At 46.2% G+C, this 23,587-nt stretch overlaps 1 protein-coding gene across 1 annotated transcript in view; it reads left to right on the top strand.

Annotated features, from left to right (window-relative positions):
- The window catches only part of ubr4 (ubiquitin protein ligase E3 component n-recognin 4), a 133,026-nt gene that overhangs the window by 11,434 nt on the left and 98,005 nt on the right, over positions 1 to 23,587 (top strand). The window contains exons 5-16 of the mRNA XM_055891302.1: positions 4,769 to 4,908; positions 5,361 to 5,605; positions 6,010 to 6,134; positions 6,743 to 6,867; positions 7,713 to 7,963; positions 8,367 to 8,475; positions 9,691 to 9,828; positions 10,204 to 10,321; positions 15,724 to 15,911; positions 16,624 to 16,780; positions 20,865 to 20,950; positions 21,425 to 21,594. Of these exons, the coding sequence (XP_055747277.1) occupies positions 4,769 to 4,908; positions 5,361 to 5,605; positions 6,010 to 6,134; positions 6,743 to 6,867; positions 7,713 to 7,963; positions 8,367 to 8,475; positions 9,691 to 9,828; positions 10,204 to 10,321; positions 15,724 to 15,911; positions 16,624 to 16,780; positions 20,865 to 20,950; positions 21,425 to 21,594 (1,852 nt within the window). The remainder of the gene's footprint in view (positions 1 to 4,768; positions 4,909 to 5,360; positions 5,606 to 6,009; positions 6,135 to 6,742; positions 6,868 to 7,712; positions 7,964 to 8,366; positions 8,476 to 9,690; positions 9,829 to 10,203; positions 10,322 to 15,723; positions 15,912 to 16,623; positions 16,781 to 20,864; positions 20,951 to 21,424; positions 21,595 to 23,587) is intronic.

Below are 23,587 nucleotides of genomic sequence, written 5' to 3'. Positions count from 1 at the left end.
CCCTTTCACTACCTATGCCTACCTGGCTGAATGGTATCCTGAATATTTGCATAAATCCAGTGGCCATTTGTTAAGCAAACTCAGCCATCACATGAGTGCTAAAGGGCACACTTGTATTAAAGGGTAACGACACCCGTAAAATCAACATTTTCTTAGATATTTTTTCAAGACCTCGAAAGTGGTCTCGTCATGTGGTTTAAGCATTGTGTTGTGGACTTGCAACATCAAATTGTTTTACTATTTAATAAAAGGTGTGATTTTAAATTTGTTTAAATAATAATATAGCGAAAACCTGATTCTTTTTTTTTTCTTTCTACGGAAACCTGTAAAAGTAGGAAATACATTTTTATAGGGCCCTATATACTGTTATTTCGAAGATATTCTATATGACTTCTATTGGATTCTATCCCATCCTCTAGTCTATTGGTCTAGACAGCATCTCATCATCAGTCTACGGACCAGTGTTATTTGACTAGTGCTGGGATGGCAGAAAGGGAGCTTTGTTCCCCTGGTTATGTCAGTAGGGATTTAGCCCTTTCACATTCCCACATGGATGGTCATTGGTCCTTGCCCAGAGGCGGGGTTGTATGTCTGTGTGTGTGCTTGAGTGTTTTTCTGTATTTGTGTGTCTGTGTTGTAGACCTGTTTGTCCTCTAGTGTTGTCACGGTACCATGTTTAGTGTCTCGAATACCAAAACAATACCACAGTTTAAAATAAAAGGCATATTAGTCAGTCATAGAATGTCACTCGATCCAGAAACTCAGCTCCTGCCCTGTCCAATCGTTGGGCATCGTTTGAGTTCAATATCATTACATTTGAAATGTTTAACTTTTTTTAAGAGACAGCCTTGTATGCTTTAACCTGTCTAGGACTGGGGTTCTCTCGCCAACAGCCAATGAAATTGCAGTGTGCCAAATTCAATCAACAAATCTCATAATTCAATTTTCTCAAACATACAAGTATTAGACACCATTTTAAAGAAACTTCTCGTTAATCCAACCACAGTGTCCGATTTCAAAAAAGCTTTTAGGGCGAAAGCAGAACATATCATTATGTTAGGTCAGCAACTAGTCACAGAAAGCATACAGCGATTTTTCCAACCAAAGAGAGGAGTCACAAAAAGCAGAAATATTGATAAAGTTAATCACTAACCTTTGATATTCTTCATCAGATGACACTCCCGGGACAACATGTGACACAATACATGTATGTTTTGTTCGATCAAGTTCATATTTATATCCAGAAACCTCAGTTTACATTTGGCTTTGCCTCCAAAACATCCCGTGAATTTGCACAGAGCCACATCAAATCACAGATCACAGAAATACTCATAATAAACATTAATAAAAGATACAAGTGTTATTCACAGATTTAAAGATATACTTCTTAATGCAACCGCTGTGTCAGATGTTAAAAAAACTTTACGGAAAAAGCAAACCATGCAATAATCTGAGTACGGTGCTCAGATACCAACACAACCCAAGAAGATATCCGCCATGTTGGAGTCAACATAAGTTAGAAATAGCATTATAAATATTCACTTTGATGATCTTCGTCAGAATGCACTCCCAGGAATCCCAGTTCCACAAATGTTTGATTTGTTCCATAAAGTCCATCATTTATGTCCAAATACCTCCTTGTTGTTCGCGCGTTCAGTACACAATCTAAACTCACGATGCGCGGGCAGGTCCAGGCAAAAGTTCAGACGAAAAGTCATATTACAGTCTGTAGAAACATGTCAAACGAAGTATAGAATTAATCTTTAGGATGTTTTTAACATAAATCTTCAATACTGTTCCAACCGGAGAATTCCTTTGTCTGTAGAAAATCAAATGGAACAGCGCTCGCTCTCACGTGAATGAGCTTCACGAGCTCAAAGCATTCTGCCAGACCTCTGACTCATTCTCCTCTCATTCGGCCCCACTTCACAGTAGAAGCATCAGACAGGTTCTAAAGACCGTTGACATCTAGTGGAAGCCTTAGGAAGTGCAACATGACCCATATCCCACTGTATCTTCAATTGGGAATGAGTTGAAAAACAACCAACCTCACATTTCCCACTTCCTTGTTGGATTTTTTTCTCAGGTTTTGGCCTGCCATATGAGTTCTGTTATACTCACAGACATCATTCAAACAGTTTTAGAAACTTCAGAGTGTTTTATATCCAAATCTACTAATAATATGCATATATTAGCAACTGGGACTGAGTAGCAGGCAGTTTACTCTGGTCACGCTTTTCATCCAAACGTGAAAATGCTGCCCCCGCTTAACCCGGAAGCCAGACGCACAAATGTGTTGGAGAAAACAGAGTTCAACTGACGACCGAGGTCAGCCTGCAGGCTCCCGGCCCAACACAAGGAGTCGCTAGAGCCCCATGAGCCAAGTAAAGCCCCCCTCCCGTCCAAACCCTCCCCTACCCCAGACAACGCACTATGGGACTCCTGCTCACGGCTGGTTGTGACACAGCCTGAAAACAAACCCGGGTCTGCAGTGATGCCTTAGACAGCTGCGCCACTCGAAAGGCCTTTATTACGTTCTTTTTTTATAATAAAAAAACCTGCCGATGACAAGCATACCCATAACATGATTCAGCCACAACCATTCTTGAAAATATGAAGTTGTACTCAGTGATGTTGTGTTGGATTTGCCCCAAACACAACTCTTTGTATTCAGGGTATACATTTCTTTGCCAAATGTTTTTGCAGTTTTACTTTAGGGCCTACGTATGTGTTGGCATATTTTTTATTCTGTACAGGCTTCCTTCTTTTGACTTAGTCAATTAGGTTTGTATTGTGGGAAATTACAATGTTGGTCCATGCTCAGTTGTCTCCTATCACAGCCATTAAACTCTGTAACTGTTTTAAAGTCACCACTGGTCTCATGGTGAAATCACTGAGCGGTTTCCTTCCTCTCCGGAAACTGAGTTAGGAAGGATGCCTGTATCTTTGTAGTGGACTGGGTGTATTGGTACACCACCCAAAGTGTAATTAACAACTTCACCATGCTCAACGGGATATTCAATGTCTACTAATAGGTGCCCTTCTTTACGAGGCACTGAAAAACGTCCCTGGTCTTTGTGGTTGAATCTGTGCTTGAAATTCACTGCTCGACTGAAGGACCTTACAATTATCTGTATGTGTGGAGTACAGAGATGAGGTACACTATTGCACACAGAGTGAGACCATCTAACTTATGTGAATTATTATGCACATTTTTACTCCTGAACTTATTTAGGCTTGCCATAACAAAGGTGTTGAATACTTATTTGTAATGAATTTGTAAACACAATTCTAAAACATAATTCCACTGACGTTATGGGGTATTGTGTGTAGGCCAGTGACACAAAATATACATTTAACTCATTTTAAATGCAGGCTGTAACAAAACAAAATGTGGAACATGTTAAGAGGTGTGAATTCTTTCTGAAGGCACTGTGGCCTACAAATCTGGAATCTGTCTCTTTATATGGACCTTGTTTTGCGAACAATAATTAACATTTTCAATATTTCTTCATGCCGTGTCGCATTATTCAATTGTGTTAACTTCTGTGCATCATGTGTGGTGAGCTTGATGCAGCCCAGACTCCCAGTACAGGCTAACAGTGAGTTAGTGGAGCAGGCATGGTGCAGGCCAGACTCCCAGTACAGGCTAGCAGTGGAACAGGCATGGTGCAGGCCAGACTCCCAGTGAAGGCTAGCAGTGGAGCAGGCATGGTGCAGGCCAGACTCCCAGTGCAGGCTAGCAGTGGAGCAGGCATGGTGCAGGCCAGACTCCCAGTGCAGGCTAGCAGTGGAGCAGGCATGGTGCAGGCCAGACTCCCAGCGCAGGCTAGCAGTGGAGCAGGCATGGTGCAGGCCAGACTCCCAGTGCAGGCTAGCAGTGGAGCAGGCATAGTGCAGGCCAGACTCCCAGTGCAGGCTAGCAGTGGAGCAGGCATGGTGCAGGCCAGACTCCCAGTGCAGGCTAGCAGTGGAGCAGGCATGGTGCAGGCCAGACTCCCAGTGCAGGCTAGCAGTGGAGCAGGCATGGTGCAGGCCAGACTCCCAGTGCAGGCTAGCAGTGGAGCAGGCATGGTGCAGGCCAGACTCCCAGTGCAGGCTAGCAGTGGAGCAGGCATGGTGCAGGCCAGACTCCCAGTGCAGGCTAGCAGTGGAGCAGGCAGGGTGCAGGCTAGACTCCCAGTGGAGCAGGCAGGGTGCAGGCCAGACTCCCAGTGCAGGCTAGCAGTGGAGCAGGCATGGTGCAGGCCAGACTCCCAGTGCAGGCTAGCAGTGGAACCGGCATGGTGCAGGCCAGACTCCCAGCGCAGGCTAGCAGTGGAACAGGCATGGGGGACATTGGCTGTGCTGATAGACAGACTTGTTTGACAGAAGTACTGAAAGTAACAAAATGTCTAGTATCGAACCGTTTTTCATGTTGTAGTATCCAAGGGTCACTAATGTAGACCTTGGGTCACTTTAATGTAGACCTTGGGTCACTTTAATGTAGACCTTGGGTCACTAATGTCTTGTGTCTGTTAGTCTGTGTCAATATTGTCCGTCTTTGTATGTCCATGCCTGTGTGTTCTGTGTTTTTCCCAGAAGGAGATTCCCTCTCCTGAGCTGCATGTGTTGGTCTGTTTTCTATATTGTCTTTAAAAGTCTGTTCTATACCAGTCTGTTCTATACCAGTCTGTTCTATACCAGTCTGTTCTATACCAGTCTGTTCTATACCAGTCTGTTCTATACCAGTCTGTCTCACTCTACCCTGTGTCTCCTCCTCTCTCAGTGGAGGACCAGAAGGAGGTGCTGTCTCCAGTGAACCCCGAGCTGCGACACAAGGAAGTACAGATGAATTTCTTCAATCAGCTGACCTCTGTGTTCAACCCTGACCTCACCGTGCTGGCCTCTCCCTCAGGACGCACACAGGTCAGTGTAACGGGAGGAGCGGAATGGGGACTGTAACGGGAGGAGCGGAATGGGGACTGTAACGGGAGGAGCGGAATGGGGACTGTAACGGGAGGAGCGGAATGGGGACTGTAACGGGAGGAGCGGAATGGGGACTGTAACGGGAGGAGCGGAGTGGGGACTGTAACGGGAGGAGCGGAATGGGGACTGTAACGGGAGGAGCGGAGTGGGGACTGTAACGGGAGGAGCGGAGTGGGGACTGTGTGTTTTTGATTATATTCACTTTGCATTTGAAGTGATATTTACTTAAGTTGTAGATTATTTCTGACTTTTTATTTAAAAAACAAAAATCGGTTTCATGTCAATTGTATCAAGTATCTGCCTCTTCACTTCTAACCCACCAATTTTCTTCTCATTTAAAAAAAAAAATCTGTCCGATTCTTACTGTTTGTTTTGTTGTGCTGTCTGTTTAGGCGGAGAGTGAGAGTGAGGACCAGGCGACGACAGACCAGACCTTCCAGGCCAAAATGAAGAATGCCTTCGTGTCCCAGAACGTGTCCAGTCTCCAGGAACTGGGCGGGTCGGAGAAGTTGCTGCGCGTCTGCCTCAACCTCCCTTACTTCCTGCGCTATATCAACCGGTTCCAGGACGCAGTCTCAGCCAACTCCTTCTTCATCATGCCCGCCACCGTCGGAGACGCAACTGCTGTCCGCAACGGGTAGGTTTGTGGGAATTTTTTGGGTGTGTGTTTTTTTTTTTTTTTAACTTTGCCAACAAACCAACTTGTCTCACCTGACAGGTTTCTCTGGTCCTCCAACATACTGTCCCTCTCTATAAGCAGGCCTGGGCAAGTCCAGTCTCCAGGGGCCCATCTGTAGCAAACATACCTGTTTTAAACTAATTGCATTTTAAACTGAAGATCATAATGAGTTTATTATTGGAGTCAGGTGTGTTAGCTGGGGCGTAAGTATGTCACCAATCAGAGCCCCACAAGGTTATTTATAGCGCGCTCTGTGGCTCTCACGCTCTTTTGGCACACTACCAGTGCTTTTTCCCCCTGTGTCTCTGACATTTGTGTGTGTGTATGACCTCTAACCTTGCCCCCCCCCCCCCCCTCTTCAGGTTTCACTCCCTTGTGATAGATGTGACCATGGCCCTGGACACCTTGTCCTTGCCTGTCCTGGAGCCCCTGACTCCTGGGAGACTTCTGGACATGACTGTGCTTGCACTTAGCTGCCTCTACGCAGGTACGTTATATGGGGCTCGTGTTGGCTTCCGTCTCTGCTTTGGTTACGTGTAGGAGTGTACTGTCCCTTTTTAAAATGGCAGAGGCTCGTCAAACGGCAACTTTTCAAGCTGATAGTGCTGAGCGATTTAGTACTTTTTTATTTTTTATTTTTTAGGTCGTTTCGGTTATATTTTAAACAGATTATCACAGATTTCCAAGATTTTATTCTATATATATTTTTTTAGACATTAAATGCACTATGCATTATGTGGGTTGAATGTTGTGACAACACAGACTAAAACAGTTCATACAAGCCCCATGATGGTATTGACTGCCCATTACTGCTCATCACTTATTAACCATCATTTATTCACTTTACTTTATATTTCAGTTGTTTTGTATATTATATTAGTTTAATTTGATGACCCTATTATTCCGAAGTCGTCACCTCGTCTCTACAGAGCTGCTGTCTATGTTGTCTGACATAAATCACCGTTTCGGTAGTTCCTCAGAGTAAACCGCTGAATACCAAAAGGACTGCTGCATATACCAACTATCAATCACTTAATGTGTGGTTCTCAGTCGGTTAATGGTGAATCTGTAATATGTGCTTCTCCTCTCCGCCAGGTGTGAGCGTTGCCACGTGCATGGCCATCCTGCAGGTGGGCAGTGGCCTGCAGCTTCGCACAGCCTCCACCAGCTCCAAAGAGGAGGACTATGAAAATGACGCTGCTACCATCGTACAGAAATGTGTAAGTATATATGTAACAGTTTAACTTTAGTCCGTCCCCTCGCCCCGACCCGGGCGTGAACCAGGGACCCTCTGCACACATCAACAACAGCCACCCACGAAACTTCGTAACCCATCGCTCCACAAAAGCCGTGGCCCTTGCAGAGCAAGGGGAACCACTACTTCAAGGTCTTCCACAGCAAGTGACGTAACTGATTGAAAGGCTATTAGCACGCACCACTGCTAACTAGCTAGCCGTTTCACATCCGTTACATATACACGAGTGTTACAAAACATTCAATTAAGAACACTTTTTTGTGTAATATTGGTTTGCGCCCCCTTTATGCCCTCAGAACAGCCTTCACTTGTCAGGGCATGGACTCTACAAGGTGTCGAAAGCGTTCCACAGGGATGCTGGCCCATGTTGACTCAAATTGGCCGGATGTCCTCTGGGTGGTGGATCATTCTTGATACACACGGGAAACTGTTGAGCGTGCAATTCTTGACTCAAACCGGTGCACCTGGAGCCTACTACCATACCCTGTTCAAAGGCACTTAAATATCAAGCCATGTCTCAATTGTCTCAGGTTAAAGAAGAATCCTTCTTTAACCTGTCTCCTCCACCTTCATCTACACTGATTTTAAAATGGATTTAACAAGTGACATCAATAAGGGATCATAGCTTTCACCTGGATTCACCTGGTCAGTCTGTCATGGAAAAAACAGGTGTTAATATTTTGTACGTTCAGTGTTTAATTTAAAAAAATAACCAATAAATAATCCCCTACTTCAATAAATAGGATATTAGGGAAACACATTCTTGTCTTTATGATTGAGTTAATTTCTCATGTGTGGTTTTTCAAACAGCTGGACATCTACGAAATGATTGGCCAGGCCATCAGCAGCTCCCGCAGAGCCGGAGGAGAGCATTACCAGAACTTCCAGCTGCTGGGAGCTTGGTGTCTGCTGAACAGCCTCTACCTGATCCTGAACCTGAGTCCCACGGCCCTGGCTGACAAGGGCAAAGAGAAGGACCCTCTGGCCGCTCTCAGGGTCCGAGACATCGCCGCCCGCACCAAGGACGGAGCTGGCTCCCCTAAACTGGGCCCTGCCAAAGGGTGAGTAGCTCTCTTGTAGTTTCTAAACCTTGTTGTGCTGTTAAGTATGTAACTGTTATGAAAGTATGAAAGTAAGGTTTGTATTTAAACGCCACTTTAAACGTGTACATGACACTGCAACAACATTTCCCCATGGGGACAATGAAGTCAGTCAGTAAGTGGTTAATGGTAAGATTGCATACAGCAATATCCATGAAACTAACATAAAATGATAACTAACGATACTTAAACGGTCTACATTTCCAAGCAATATTTAACTATTTGAGAATATATTTTTTTATTTTCAAACTTTGGACCTGAAAGTATTAAAGAAAGACAGATTATTAAAAAAGAAAATGAAAAAAGGTGTGTTTTCTGTTTCATTGAGACTATTTAGAATCATGTCTCTGTTATCTCGTCTCAGACATCAAGGCTTTGGCGTCCTGTCAGTGATCCTGGCTAACCACTCCATCAAGCTGCTCACCTCTCTTTTCCAAGACCTGCAGGTGGAGGCTCTGCACCGGGTCAGTGCAGTAAGTAACAAACGCACTGCTTCAATTGCGGCTTAATCCCTTCCCCCCCACACAATTTTTAAATAGTTCCAAAACATCTAGAACTGTGAAATGTACACAAAGTTTCTTATCAAACCGGGACACAAACATTTCGGAAGTATGTTCTCAGGCTAACACCCAGATATATCCTCTGATAGATTAATAATTCATGTAAAAATATGATTTATCAATAGCAATCCAGCCCACACATATATGGACCAATCACTATTTTCATAATTTATGATGATTCTTTTGCTCGAGACCCAGTGAAGCTCCAGCCCTATTTCTCTCCCTCTGCCTCTCCACCCCCTCCCTCTCTTCTCTCCACCCCCCCTCCCTCTCTTCTCTCCACCCCCCCTCCCTCTCTTCTCTCCACCACCCCTCCCTCTCTTCTCTCCACCACCCCTCCCTCTCTTCTCTCCACCCCCCTCCCTCTCTTCTCTTCACCCCCTCCCTCTCTTCTCTTCACCCCCTCCCTCTCTTCTCTCCACCACCCCTCCCTCTCTTCTCTCCACCCCCCTCCCTCTCTTCTCTCCACCCCCCTCCCTCTCTTCTCTCCACCCCCCTCCCTCTCTTCTCTCCACCCCCCTCCCTCTCTTCTCTCCACCCCCCCCTCCCTCTCTTCTCTCCACCCCCCCTCCCTCTCTTCTCTCCACCCCCCCTCCCTCTCTTCTCTCCACCCCCCCCTCCCTCTCTTCTCTCCACCCCCCCTCCCTCTCTTCTCTCCACCCCCCCCTCCCTCTCTTCTCTCCACCCCCCCTCCCTCTCTTCTCTCCACCCCCCCCTCCCTCTCTTCTCTCCACCCCCCCCTCCCTCCTCTCCACCCCCCCCTCCCTCTCTTCTCTCCACCCCCCCCTCCCTCTCTTCTCTCCACCCCCCCCCTCCCTCTCTTCTCTCCACCCCCCCCTCCCTCTCTTCTCTCCACCCCCCCCTCCCTCCTCTCCACCCCCCCCTCCTCTCCACCCCCCCCCTCCCTCTCTTCTCTCCACCCCCCCTCCCTCTCTTCTCTCCACCCCCCCCCTCCCTCTCTTCTCTCCACCCCCCCCCCTCCCTCTCTTCTCTCCACCCCCCCCCTCCCTCTCTTCTCTCCACCCCCCCCTCCCTCTCTTCTCTCCACCCCCCCCCTCCCTCTCTTCTCTCCACCCCCCCCCCCTCACTTTCTTCTCTCCACCCCCCCTCCCTCTCTTCTCTCCCCAGGGTTGGGCCAGTGACGGGCCCCCAGCAGAGCTCAACATCATGGCGCAGAACACCTCCACCCAGAGGGTACAGAGACTCCTGGACTCAGTTCCCCTTACCAACCTGCTCTTCAACCTGCTGTCCACCTCATATAAGAAGGTACTAAACTGTTTTTAAGTTATATATGAATTAAACAAAAATAGAAACTTAACATGTAAAGTGTTTTGGTCCCATGCTTTTCACATATGCACAAAAAGCTTATTTCTCTCATTTTGTGTGCAAATTTGTGTGGTGTGGTCATCATGTGGTTTACCACACTGTGGTATAATCTGTATGTGACATGGAAACCGCTCTTCCTCTGACACTTGATCTGAGTCCGCTGCTGCTCCTCCAGTAAATGATGATTACAATCAGCCGCTCAGTCCTCATGATCCATCTCTGCTTCTAATACAAAAAGAATTGAAAGCTTTGAAAAAACGTTGTTAAGTGCCTGTCCTGCTGATAATGCCTGTCTCGACGTGTCTCCTCCCTCAGGCCTGTGTCCTGCAGCGCCAGAGGAAAGGCTCGGTTAGCAGTGATGCCAGTGCCTCAACAGACTCCAACACCTACTACGAAGACGACTTCAGCAGCACAGAGGAAGACAGCAGCCAAGGTACTGCCCCATCCCTTCCCCTCATCTCTCTCTCTCTCTCTCTCTCTCTCTCTGTCTCTCTCTCTCGCTCTCTCTCTCGCTCTCTCTCTCGCTCTCTCTCTCGCTCTCTCTCTCGCTCTCGCTCTCTCTCTCGCTCTCTCTCTCGCTCTCTCTCTCGCTCTCGCTCTCTCTCTCGCTCTCTCTCGCGCTCTCTCGCTCTCTCTCTCGCTCTCTCTCTCGCTCTCTCGCTCTCTCTCTCGCTCTCTCGCTCTCTCTCTCGCTCTCTCGCTCTCTCTCTCGCTCTCTCGCTCTCTCTCTCGCTCTCTCGCTCTCTCTCTCGCTCTCTCTCTCTCTCTCTCTCTCTCTCTCTCGCTCTCTCGCTCTCTCGCTCTCTCGCTCTCTCGCTCGCTCGCTCTCTCTCTCTCTCGCTCGCTCTCTCGCTCTCGCTCTCTCTCTCGCTCTCTCTCTCGCTCTCTCTCTGTTTCTCTGTTTCTCTCTCTCGCTCTCCCACGTCATAAAGAACAGCATCACTTCTCATCTCCTATCACGAGGGCAGAGTGAGCGTCCAAGTCATTATATAATATATGTGAAACGCTTGATGCCAACCACATACACAAATCAGAGATACAATGTACTTTTAAGATATTAGGCAGAGTAGATGAAAGTAGTCTGTCTACCAGATCTGATTAACCTTTTCAAGTGTACTGTTCCAGGGTGTGTCTGATGGTGTGTGTATTAACTGATGGTTAACTGATGGTGTGTGCCTTCTGAAAGCTGTGTTGTTTTTTTTACCTGTGTATCTGGGCTATCGTCAGTCAGGCCTGAGAAGAGTCAAGAATGTGTTCAGGCAGTTTTTGTGCATTGCGGGACTCTGTAAAATCACCACAGGGGGAAATAGCAGCCGCAGCGACAGAGTCAGGCCTCTTGACAGGGTAGACGCAGCAGTGGAGGTCGGTGTCACTTTAAATCGGAGGAGAATGGGCTCATTTGTAATGGAATAAATGGAACGTTTAATCAAACGCATTACAATGACCACGTCCTTCGGTTTTAAAGTGACACCAACCTCCACTGGTCAGAAGACAGATGTATGACAACAGAGACAGAAACACACACAACTTGTAATTCAACCCTCCACAGGCATTACTGGTGTCTGTGTGTACAGTTGAAGTCGGAAGTTTACATGCACCTTAGCCAAATACATTTAAACTCAGTTTTTCACAATTTCTAACATTTAATCCTAGTAAATATCCATGTTTTAGGTCCGTTAGGATCACCACTTTATTTTAAGAATGTGAAATGTCAGAATAATAGTAGAGAGAATTATTTATTTCAGCTTTTTATTTCTTTCATCACATTCCCAGTGGGTCAGAAGTTTACATACACTCAATTAGTATTTGGTAGTATTGCCTTTAAATTGTTTAACTTGGGTCAAACGTTTCAGGTAGCCTTCCACAAGCTTCACACAATTAGTTGGGTGAATTTTGGCCCATTCCTCTTGACAGAGCTGGTGTAACTGAGTCAGGTTTGTAGGCCTCCTTGCTCCATATGCTTTTTAAGTTCTGCCCCCATTTTCTATAGGCTTGAGGTCAGGGCTTTGTGTTGGCCACTCCAATACCTTGCCTTTGTTGTCCTTATTAAGCCATTTTGCCACAACTTTGGAAGTATGCTTGGGGTCATTGTCCATTTGGAAGACATTTGTGACCAAGCTTTAACTTCCTGACTGATGTCTTGAGATGTTGCTTCAATATATCCACATAATTTTCCTGCCTCATGATGCCATCTATTTTGTGAAGTACACCAGTCCCTCCTGCAGCAAAGCACCCCCACAACATGATGCTGCTACCCCCCGTGCTTCACGGTTGGGATGGTGTTCTTCGGCTTGCAAGCCTCCCCCCTTTTTCCTCCAAACATAACAATGGTCATTATGGCCAAACAGTTCTATTTTTGTATTATCAGACCAGAGGACATTTCTCCAAAAAGTACAATCTTTGTCTCCATGTGCAGTTACAAACCGTAGTCTGGCTTTTTTATGGTGGTTTTGGAGCAGTGGCTTCTTCCTTGCTGAGCGGCCTTTCAGGTTATGTCGATATAGGCCTCGTTTTACTGTGGATAAAGATACTTTTGTACCTGTTTCCTCCAGCATCTTCACAAGGTCCTTTGCTGTTGTTCTGGGATTGATTTGCACCAAAGTACGTTCATCTCTAGGAGACAGAACGCGTCTCCTTCCTGAGCGGTATGACGGCTGCGGGGTCCCATGGTGTTTATATTTGCGTACTAATGTTTGTACAGATGAACGTGGTACCTTCAGGCGTTTAGAAATTGCTTCCAAGGGTGAACCAGACTTGTGGAGGTATACAATGTTTTTTCTAAGGTCTTGGCTGATTTCTTTTGATTTTCCCATGATGTCAAGCAAAGAGGCACTGAGTTTTAAGATGTACCTGTGGATGTATTTCAAGGCCTATCTCCAATTGACTCAAATTATGTCAATTAGCCTATCAGAAGCTTCTAAAGCCATGACATAATTTTCTGGAATTTTCCAAGCTGTTTAAAGGCACAGTCAACTTAGTGTATGTAAACTTCTGACCCACTGGAATTGTGATACAGTGAATTATAAGTGAAATAATCTGTCTGTAAACAATTGTTGGATAAATTACTTGTCATGCACAAAGTAGATGTCCTAACCGACTTGCCAAAACTATAGTTTGTTAGCAAGACATTTGTGGAGTGGTTGAAAAACAAGTTTTAATGACTCCAACCTAAGTGTATGTACACTTCTGACTTCAACTGTGTATGTGTGTGTGTGTGTATATATATATATATATATATATATATATATATATATATATATATAGCCTTATTATGATGCATGCCATTTAGCAGACACTTATCCGAAGCACCTTACAGTAAAGTGAGCGCAGACATTTTTTGTGTATGTGGCCTCAGCGGAAATCAAACCCACAACCTTGGTGTTACTAGAGCCATGCTCTTACCAACTGAGCCACCACACAGGACCATCTCCACCCACTATAGCAGTGTTATACTCTTACCAACTGAGCCAACATCTCCACCCACTATAGCAGTGTTATACTCTTACCAGCTGAGCCACCATCTCCACCCACTATAGCAGTGTTATTCTCTTACCAACTGATCCACCATCTCCACCCACTATAGCAGTGTTATACTCTTACCAACTGAGCCACCATCTCCACCCACTATAGCAGTGTTATACTCTTACCAACTGAGCCACCATCTCCACCCACTATAGCAGTGTTTATATTTCAGCAGCAGAGAGAAGACAGAGGACAGCAAGAACAGCTAATGTTTCAGGTCAGCAGCTAGCTTTCTGTCCCTTAGGTCACACCGTAGTTTACACCTCGCAGTCATGGTTAATTTGCTTACTTTATTGTATGAACCACAATAAAGTTAGATTTTTGGAATTGGGGCATCACCACCCAGGCTGAGTAAGAGGCGGTAGCATCAGAGTCCTAGAAATACAGAGTTCTGGATGAAGATGGAGAATTTTGATGGGTTCTATGTTGGCATCAAAAGTTCCAAGACAATAGTTGGAACACAAATTAGATTGTCGTGAAAGTTTTGTTGCCTACACATTCTCTGTATTTCTTAGTCTCTGAGTAGAGCTGAATGTAAGCCTCACAAGGCCAATATCCTAAATATGGCATAAAATACTTCTATCATACCCTTTTGAATGCATGCTATTATATGCATTTTTAATCTCCGCTTCAGTTGATGAGTAGTTTACTTGCGATCACTTGTCGTGGCATGTGTGACAGCAGGCCAATTGCACCAAAGGAATTTTGCCATTGTTCTGACCTTGTGAATGGTTATGACAGTGTGATGAAGGTTAAATATAACTTTATGATGGCTAAATGTAGCCTGGTGTTATGAGACTATTGTTATGGTGGCTAAATGTAGTCTTATGAATGCTAAATGTAGTCTTATGAATGCTAAATGTAGTCTTATGAATGCTAAATGTAGTCTTATGAATGCTAAATGTAGTCTTATGAATGCTAAATGGCTGCGTTTACACAGGCAGCCCAATTCTGATCTTTTGTCCAATCACAGCAGGTCTTTTTCAGAGATCTATATGATTAGTCAAAAGAACAATTAGTGAAAATATCAGAATTGGGCTGCCTGAGTAAACACAGCCAATGTAGTCTTATGAAGGCTACATTTTTCCTACTGTTATGAAGGCTAAAATGTTGTCTTGCAAATTACTAATGTAGTGTTATGAAGGCCAACTGTAGTGTTACGAAGGCCCGCTGTAGTGTTACGGAGGCCCGCTGTAGCGTTACGGAGGCCCGCTGTAGCGTTACGGAGGCCCGCTGTAGCGTTACGGAGGCCCGCTGTAGTGTTACGGAGGCCCGCTGTAGTGTTCCGGAGGCCCGCTGTAGTGTTACGGAGGCCCGCTGTAGTGTTACGGAGGCCCGCTGTAGCGTTACGGAGGCCCGCTGTAGCGTTACGGAGGCCCGCTGTAGCGTTACGGAGGCCCGCTGTAGCGTTTACGGAGGCCCGCTGTAGCGTTTACGGAGGCCCGCTGTAGCGTTTACGGAGGCCCGCTGTAGCGTTTACGGAGGCCCGCTGTAGCGTTTACGGAGGCCCGCTGTAGCGTTTACGGAGGCCCGCTGTAGCGTTTACGGAGGCCCGCTGTAGCGTTTACGGAGGCCCGCTGTAGCGTTTACGGAGGCCCGCTGTAGCGTTTACGGAGGCCCGCTGTAGCGTTTACGGAGGCCCGCTGTAGCGTTTACGGAGGCCCGCTGTAGCGTTTACGGAGGCCCGCTGTAGCGTTTACGGAGGCCCGCTGTAGCGTTAAGCACTGCAAAAAAATAATAATCTTACCTCGATTGTTTTAATATTGTTTTGGGATAAAGTTAAAATGGCTTGTTCCAAGTTGAGTTTGCTCACCCAGAAAACGTCTCGTTTTAAGATATTCTGACTTGTTTCGAGCATTTTTAAAGTTAAAGTATTATCTGCCAGTCCACTCAGATAATTTGCCTTGGTAAAACGTCTTAAGATCAAATATCTTAAAATAAGAATTTCTTATCCCCAATTTGTATCAAGCCTTTAAAAAAAATAAAAAATAAGTTTAAGTAAGCAAAATGATTAGCCATGGTGCTAAGATAATTTAACTTAGTAGAACATCAAGTCAATGCATTGTAATGGTAAGAGATATCTAAGTAAGATAAAAGTGTATTTTTTTTTGCAGTGTGAAGGCTAAATGTCGTGTTTCAAATACTAATTTAATGCAACGTTATGAAGGATAAACGAGAGAGAGCTGACTTAGGACATGACTATAGATGCCGTAGGATGATGGCAGTGCTTCGTAGAGAGACGGCATGTTAGAACTGAACCCAGAGACATGGCCGTCTGTGTCTAACCTCGTGTCCTACCTGTCCTGATTTCAGATGACGACAGCGAGCCCATCTTGGGTCTGTGGTTCGAGGAGACCATCTCGCCAACTAAAGACAAGGTGGCCCCCCCACCGCCTCCCCCACCCCCGCCCCTGGAGACCTCTCCCAGACTGAAGAGCCCCTCCAAGCAGAACGCAGGAGAGAACGGAAACATCCTGGCCGGACGCAAGGACCCCGAGCTGGTGAGGCGTTAGATACATTTTCAAGTCCATGTTGTGTTTCCTATCGTAACAGGCATTGGCTGTGGTCTGATTTTCTGTACACTTCTCCCAATGTTTCCATGTTACATCCCCTTCATAGTCAGTCGTTCTGCCCCTGAACAAGGTAGTTAACCCGCCGTTCCTAGGCCGTCATTGTAAATAACAATTTGTTCTTAACTGACTTGCCGAGTTAAATAAAGGTCAAATAAATAGTTTGATAAAAAGAAATGGCTGGTGGAAGAAATACGGTGGAACCTCCCTCCCAGCTACGCTTTCCACCAATCCCAAAAGGGGAGTGAACAAGTGCAAACCTCTGGGTTGAAAGGTAGAGAATTTGGAACACAACCTATGTTGGGCATCCCGAGTGGCGCGGCGGTCTAAGGCACTTGCATCTCAGTGTTAGAGGCGTCACTGCAGACCCTGGTTCGATTCCAGGCTGTATCACAACCGGCCGTGTTTGTTGGGGAGTCCCGTAGGACGGCGCACAATTGGCCCAGCGTTGTTACGGTTTGGCCGGGGGTAGACTGTCGTTGTAAATAAGAATTTGTCCTTAACTGACTAGTTAAATAAATAAAATGTGTTCTCGTGGAAACTATGCTACAGGCCTGTGTGTGTTACTGTTAAATATTGACTTATTATTTATTTAAAATTTAAATTTAATATTATTACTTACATTTATTAATTGATGTTTCAGTTCCTGAGCCTGGCCTCCAGCATTCTGAACTTCATCACCACCTCCATGTTGAAGTCCAGGAACAACTTTATCAGGAACTACCTGTCTGTCTCCCTGACAGAGCAGCACATGGCCACGCTGGCCAGCATCATCAAGGACGTCGACAAAGACGTCAAAGGTTAGTTGGAATAAAAATACCATTTATTATAGTATTTATTTATTATTATGGTATTTGTTATGGTATTTATTTTCTACATGCGTTTAGTAAATGTGCTCTCAGCCTGAAGTATTTCCGTTCAAATGAAACTATTGATGCCCTTGGATGGGAAGTGCTTGTTAAGTTCATGTTTTAAGTATCCCTATATTTCTGTTATTATGGGGCTATCACTCAGTCAAGAATGCGCATGCGCAGGAAGTCGAGTGGTTGTTGGACCTAGCCTCGAGTGTGATGGCTACTTGTATTGTGTTCATATAGTATAGTAAACTTTGTTAAACTGGAACTTTGCCGTTGTGTCATTTCGAGTTAACATTGGTAGGATGGCTTCTAACTACAACGTGCCACCTCGCTTCGACGAGAAGAGGTCGTACGAAAGTTGGAAAAATGAACTGGGAATCTGGATACGCGTTACTAATCTGGAGGCGAAAAAGCAAGCACTTGCGGTGGTATTATCGCTCTTATCGCTGGAGGGAAGAGCGAGAGATACAGCACTGGAAATATCCGTTGAGGATTTGAACAAGGATGACGGTATGGGAACTTTGATCACAGCACTGGATTCTGTATTTCTCAAAGAAGAGAAAGACCGTGCCTACGAGGCATATTCAAACTTTGACAGTGTTACGAGAGATTTTTCGGTTGCAATGGCGGACTACATCATTGATTTCGAACAGAGGTATAATAGAATGCGCAAGTACGACATGATTCTCCCAGATGCAGTGTTAGCGTTCAAGTTACTAGATACTGCTTGTCTAGATGGTAAGGAGAAACAGTTGGCGTTGACTGCTTGTACTGTGCTGACTTTTGCATCTATGAAGTCGGCACTAAAAAGAATATTTGGTGGGAAGACGTCTGTCGCGCCAATAACGGATGGAATGCAAGTGAGTGACGCAGCATATTACACCGAGCAGCACAGAAAAGGCGCCAACAAGTCGCGTTCTCAAGACAACCAGTAGAGGGCGCCATTTCCAGGCACAAATCCACTGGACAAATATGGAAGGAGATCAAAATGTGCTATTTGTCAAAGCACTTACCATTGGGTTAAAGACTGTCCTCATAAAAATGAACAAGTTAAACTAACAGAGGAAAATGTAAACACAAAGATAGAGCAGTGTAACATTACACTGTTTTCAAATGAATCTGCTTTTGATACTGAGATTTTTATAGTTGAATCCTTAGGATCTGCTGTGATACTGCATGTACACGGACAGTGTGTGGTGCAAAATGGCTTGATAGCTATGTCAGTGAACTAAATATGAAAGAAGTACAAAATATGATTGACACACCAAGCAACAGAGCTTTCAAATTTGGAGATGGGAGAATTGTCCATTCTACCAAGAGAGTTAAGATACCAGCAAAAATTGGTCAGACTAAGTGTCACATTGAAACAGAGGTGGTCCCTACAGATATCCCCTTACTATTAAGCAAAGCTTCCCTCAAGAAGGCAGGGGCTGTACTAGACATAAAAAATGACCAGGCAGTGATGTTTAAACAACCAGTGACTCTTGAACTTACTACCTCAGGCCACTATTGTGTAAACATTTTAGACAAAGACATCACACAGACTCCATGCAAAAATGAGATTCTGACTGACACAGAGAACATGACCACTAAAGAAAAACACAAAGTATTGTTAAAGCTTTACAAACAGTTTGGACATGATACAGTTGACAGACTTCAGAAGTTACTCAGCAGTTCAGGGAATAATGATGATGAGAAGTACGAAACTGGAAACAAAGTGTACTACAAACGAGTTGACTGTCAAGAGTGGAAAGGACCGGGAGTAGTCATTGGTCAAGATGGTGTGGTGATATTTGTGAGGCACGGAGGCATGACTGTCAGGGTGCATCACTCAAGATTGCGGAAAGTAAATGATCAACAAGATAGAGGGGCTGTTGCTGAGAATCAGTCTCCTAATGAAAATGACAAAAAGGACACAGTAACAGACACAAACCTACCAGATGTCGCATCCAATGATATCGACACTGAAACTGACACAAGAAATGGAGCAGAGACCTTCAACCATGCCACAGGTAATACTGTTGAGCGTTCAAATGAGGAAAACATTCAACAGCCACATGTGTTAAGAGAACATGGTTGTTCCAATCTGAAAACTGGACAAACTGTTAAATACACGGACAGAGAAAGTGGTATTCCACATACAGCAACCGTCATTGGACGAGCAGGAAAAGCAAAACACAAGAGCTGGTACAACTTGCAGTACACTGAACCAGCTACACTTTCTGGTACAACAGGGTCAGCTGACCTGCCACTTGTAGATAATATCAGAATTGAACCAATGGAAATCGAGAAGAACAGCATGACATTCAAAATGATGATGTACTTGAAACGAAGGATGTGTCATTTGACTCAGCTAAGCTAGATGAGCTCAGTAATTGGAGGAAAAATGGAGTGTTTGAGGAAGTCAAAGACATTGGCCAAAAGTGTGTCTCAACAAGGTGGGTGTGTACCCTTAAAGAATCCTTAACTGGAATAGTGCCCAAAGCACGTCTAGTGGCTAGAGGTTTTGAGGAGCTGGCTGCTAAAGAACTCCCAAAAGACTCACCGACATGCACCTCAGAGTCACTCAGATTGCTGATGTCAGTGATCTGCCAGAAAAAATGGAAACTTAATTCCATAGACATCAAATCTGGATGTTTGCAGGGAACAGAGCTGTCAAGGGACATTCACATCCGACCTCCGCCTGAAGCTAAAAGCGAAGGAACACTGTGGAAACTAAAGAAGTGTGTGTATGGACTGGCAGATGGATCACTCTACTGGTACAACAAAGTCAAGGCAACAATGCTGAATACAGGTGGAAAAATGTCACAAGTGGATCCTGCAGTCTTCTATTGGCTTGATCAAGACTGCAATGTGACTGGAGTACTTGCCTGTCATGTTGATGACTTTATCTGGGGTGGCTCACAGACCTTTGCTTCAACTGTGATTCCACACCTCAAAGCTGTTTTCTAGGTTGGCCGTGAGGAGCATGATCATTTTTGTTATGTTGGCATAGAGTTTATTACAGTTGATGGAAAAATACTGATGCAACAGGAAAGCTATATCAAGAATCTTCAACCTATCCACATGGATTCTTCAAGAGCCGTACAAAGGAATTCCCCTCTGTGGAATTGAAGCTGGTCAATTGAGGTCAAAGATAGGACAAATTTTATGGGCTGCGAGACAGAGTAGACCTGGTTTGATGGTTGCAACTTGGCATCTAACACAAAACACGCCACTGTACAAACCATTCATGAGGCAAACAAAGTTGTTCGTAAACTGAAATCACAAAAAGTGACTTTAAAGTTTCAGCATGTTGGAAAAGATGACTCTTTGAAACTAGTTGTCTTCAGTGATGCTTCGCTAGGTTAACACTGGTGGGACAAAACGGCACTTTCTACCTGTAGTTTGTGTCACTGTCAACTACTCATTAGTTGATGCTGTGAAGTCAACCAAGTCTGTCAGAGAAAAGACTTTGAGATTAGCAGCATCAAGGAACTTATTCAAGCACAGAGAATCCAGCGGATTCTGTGGTCAACCACAAAGGAAAAGCTTGCTGACTGTCTGACTAAAAAAGGAGCATCCGGTCTTGTGCTCCTACAGGCTCTCGCTCCTACAGCTCTCAGTAATGGAAAGTGGCAGCTTGAGTAATACAAATAAAAACTGTCACACAACCCATTTGTAATGGGGATCTTGAATAATACTTGGACATTTAATTATGTTGTTGATGTTTTATTTGTCTTTAAAGAAAAGGGGGAGATTGTTAAGTTCATGTTTTAAGTATCCCTATATTTCTGTTATTATGGGGCTATCACTCAGTCAAGAATGCGCATGCGCAGGAAGTCGAGTGGTTGTTGGACCTAGCCTCGAGTGTGATGGCTACTTGTATTGTGTTCATATAGTATAGTAAACTTTGTTAAACTGGAACTTTGTCGTTGTGTCATTTCGAGTTAACAGTGCTTTCATAAAATCTTTTAATGCAAATCAGGTGTTTATAACTTGACGTGTCTTAATTCATTCCTAATTGAATATTGTCCCCCCCCCCCAGGTTCCTCAGATGAAGAGTTTGCCTCGGCTCTGTATCTCTTCAACCATACCCTGGTGACGTCGGACCTACCCTCTCCAGCCCTGCAGGTTAGGCCCCGGGGGGAACCTCTTTCTAATGCGGTCACTTTCATTATTTACTTACAAGTGACTCGAGTCCCTGTCACTACTAATAACCTGGACTGAAATATACTTTTTATATGAAAGAAGAAAAAATAGTTTACTCTGCCTTTTTAAGAACTTAGTTTGAACAGACGTACTCGGGGGGGGGAAGGGAACAGACGTACTCGGGGGGGGGGGGGGGGGGGGGGGGGGACGGGCGTACTCGGGGGGGGGGGGGCGGACGTACTCGGGGGGGGGGGGGGGGGGGACGTACTCGGGAGGGGGGGGCAGACGTACTCGGGGGGGCGGACGTACTCGGGAGGGGGGGGGGGGGGGGGGACGTACTCGGGGGGAAGAGGGAACGGACGTACTCAGGAGGGGGGGGAGGGGGAACGGACGTACTTACGTCTTTGCACAAGTAGCTGCTGTTAGGTCAGACTAAGTCTTATTTGTCTTTCCCAGAATACCCTGCTGCAGCAGTTGGGCGTAGCTCCGTTCTCTGAGGGTCCGTGGCCCCTGTACATCAACCCCCAGTCCCTGTCGGTGCTCTCCAGAGTCCTGCTCATCTGGCAGCACAAGGCCTCTCTGCAGGGAGACCCCGACGTACCTGAGTGTATCACGATCTGGGAGAGGTAAGACCACATCATTAAATACTTCTGATATTATATTGTAACTTAAGTTCCCCAACAAGAAACCCCAAAAAATGTCGCTCAAACAGAAGGGAGAACTAAACAGAGTCTCACTGAGAACAACCAAAACGAAACGGGTGTTTTTTTTTAAATAAACCCATGGAGATAAAACCACAAGATATTTGGGCCCTAAAAGACACCCACCGTAAGTGGCCACTAAATAAAATCCCGCACCGCCCTGTAATGTGGAGTATAAAGACCCGCACCGCCCTGTAATGTGGAGTATAAAGACCCGCACCGCCCTGTAATGTGGAGGATGAAGACCCGCACCGCCCTGTAATGTGGAGTATAAAGACCCGCACCGTCCTGTAATGTGGAGTATAAAGACCCGCACCGTCCTGTAATGTGGAGTATAAAGACCCGCACCGCCCTGTAATGTGGAGGATGGAGACCCGCACCGTCCTGTAATGTGGAGTATAAAGACCCGCACCGTCCTGTAATGTGGAGTATAAAGACCCGCACCGCCCTGTAATGTGGAGGATGGAGACCAGCACCGTCCTGTAATGTGGAGTATAAAGACCCGCACCGTCCTGTAATGTGGAGGATGAAGACCCGCACCGCCCTGTAATGTGGAGTATAAAGACCCGCACCGCCCTGTAATGTGGAGGATGGAGACCAGCACCGCCCTGTAATGTGGAGGATGGAGACCAGCACACCGCCCTGTAATGTGGAGGATGGAGACCCAGCACCGCCCTGTAATGTGGAGGATGGAGACCAGCACCGCCCCCTGTAATGTGGAGGATGGAGACCAGGCACCGCCCTGTAATGTGGAGGATGGAGACCAGCACCCGCCCTGTAATGTGGAGGATGGAGACCAGCACCGGCCCTGTAATGTGGAGGATGGAGACCAGCACCGTCCTGTAATGTGGAGGATGGAGACCAGCACCGCCCTGTAATGTGGAGGATGGAGACCAGCACCGCCCTGTAATGTGGAGGATGGAGACCAGCACCGCCCTGTAATGTGGAGGATGGAGACCAGCACCGCCCTGTAATGTGGAGGATGGAGACCAGCACCGCCCTGTAATGTGGAGGATGGAGACCAGCACCGCCTCTGTAATGTGGAGGATGGAGACCAGCACCGCCCTGTAATGTGGAGGATGGAGACCAGCACCGCCCTGTAATGTGGAGGATGGAGACCAGCACCGCCCTGTAATGTGGAGGATGGAGACCAGCACCACGGAGTATAAAGACCCGCACCGTCCTGTAATATGGAGGATGAAGACCAGCACCACGGAGTATAAAGACCCGCACCGTCCTGTAATGTGGAGTATAAAGACCCGCACCGCCCTGTAATGTGGAGGATGAAGACCCGCACCGCCCTGTAATATGGAGTATAAAGACCCGCACCGCCCTGTAATGTGGAGGATGGAGACCAGCACCGCCCTGTAATGTGGAGGATGAAGACCCGCACCGCCCTGTAATGTGGAGTATAAAGACCCGCACCGCCCTGTAATGTGGAGTATAAAGACCCGCACCGCCCTGTAATGTGGAGGATGGAGACCCGCACCGCCCTGTAATGAGGAGGATGAAGACCCGCACCGCCCTGTAATGTGGAGTATAAAGACCCGCACCGCCCTGTAATGTGGAGTATAAAGACCCGCACCGCCCTGTAATGTGGAGGATGAAGACCAGCAACCGCCCTGTAATGTGGAGGATGGAGGACCAGCACCCGCCCTGTAATGTGGAGGATGGAGACCAGCACCGCCCTGTAATGTGGAGGATGAAGACCAGCACCGCCCTGTAATGTGGAGGATGGAGACCAGCACCGCCCTGTAATGTGGAGTATAAAGACCTGCACCGCCCTGTAATGTGGAGGATGGAGACCAGCACCGCCCTGTAATGTGGAGGATGGAGACCACCGCACCGCCCTGTAATGTGGAGGATGGAGACCAGCACCGCCCTGTAATGTGGAGGATGAAGACCAGCACCGCCCTGT

Source organism: Salvelinus fontinalis, chromosome 31, assembly GCF_029448725.1.
Source record: "Salvelinus fontinalis isolate EN_2023a chromosome 31, ASM2944872v1, whole genome shotgun sequence".
Taxonomy (NCBI): Eukaryota; Metazoa; Chordata; class Actinopteri; order Salmoniformes; family Salmonidae; genus Salvelinus; species Salvelinus fontinalis.
Note: the sequence above shows the minus strand (reverse complement) of the source record. Positions and strands in the feature narration are given on the sequence as shown.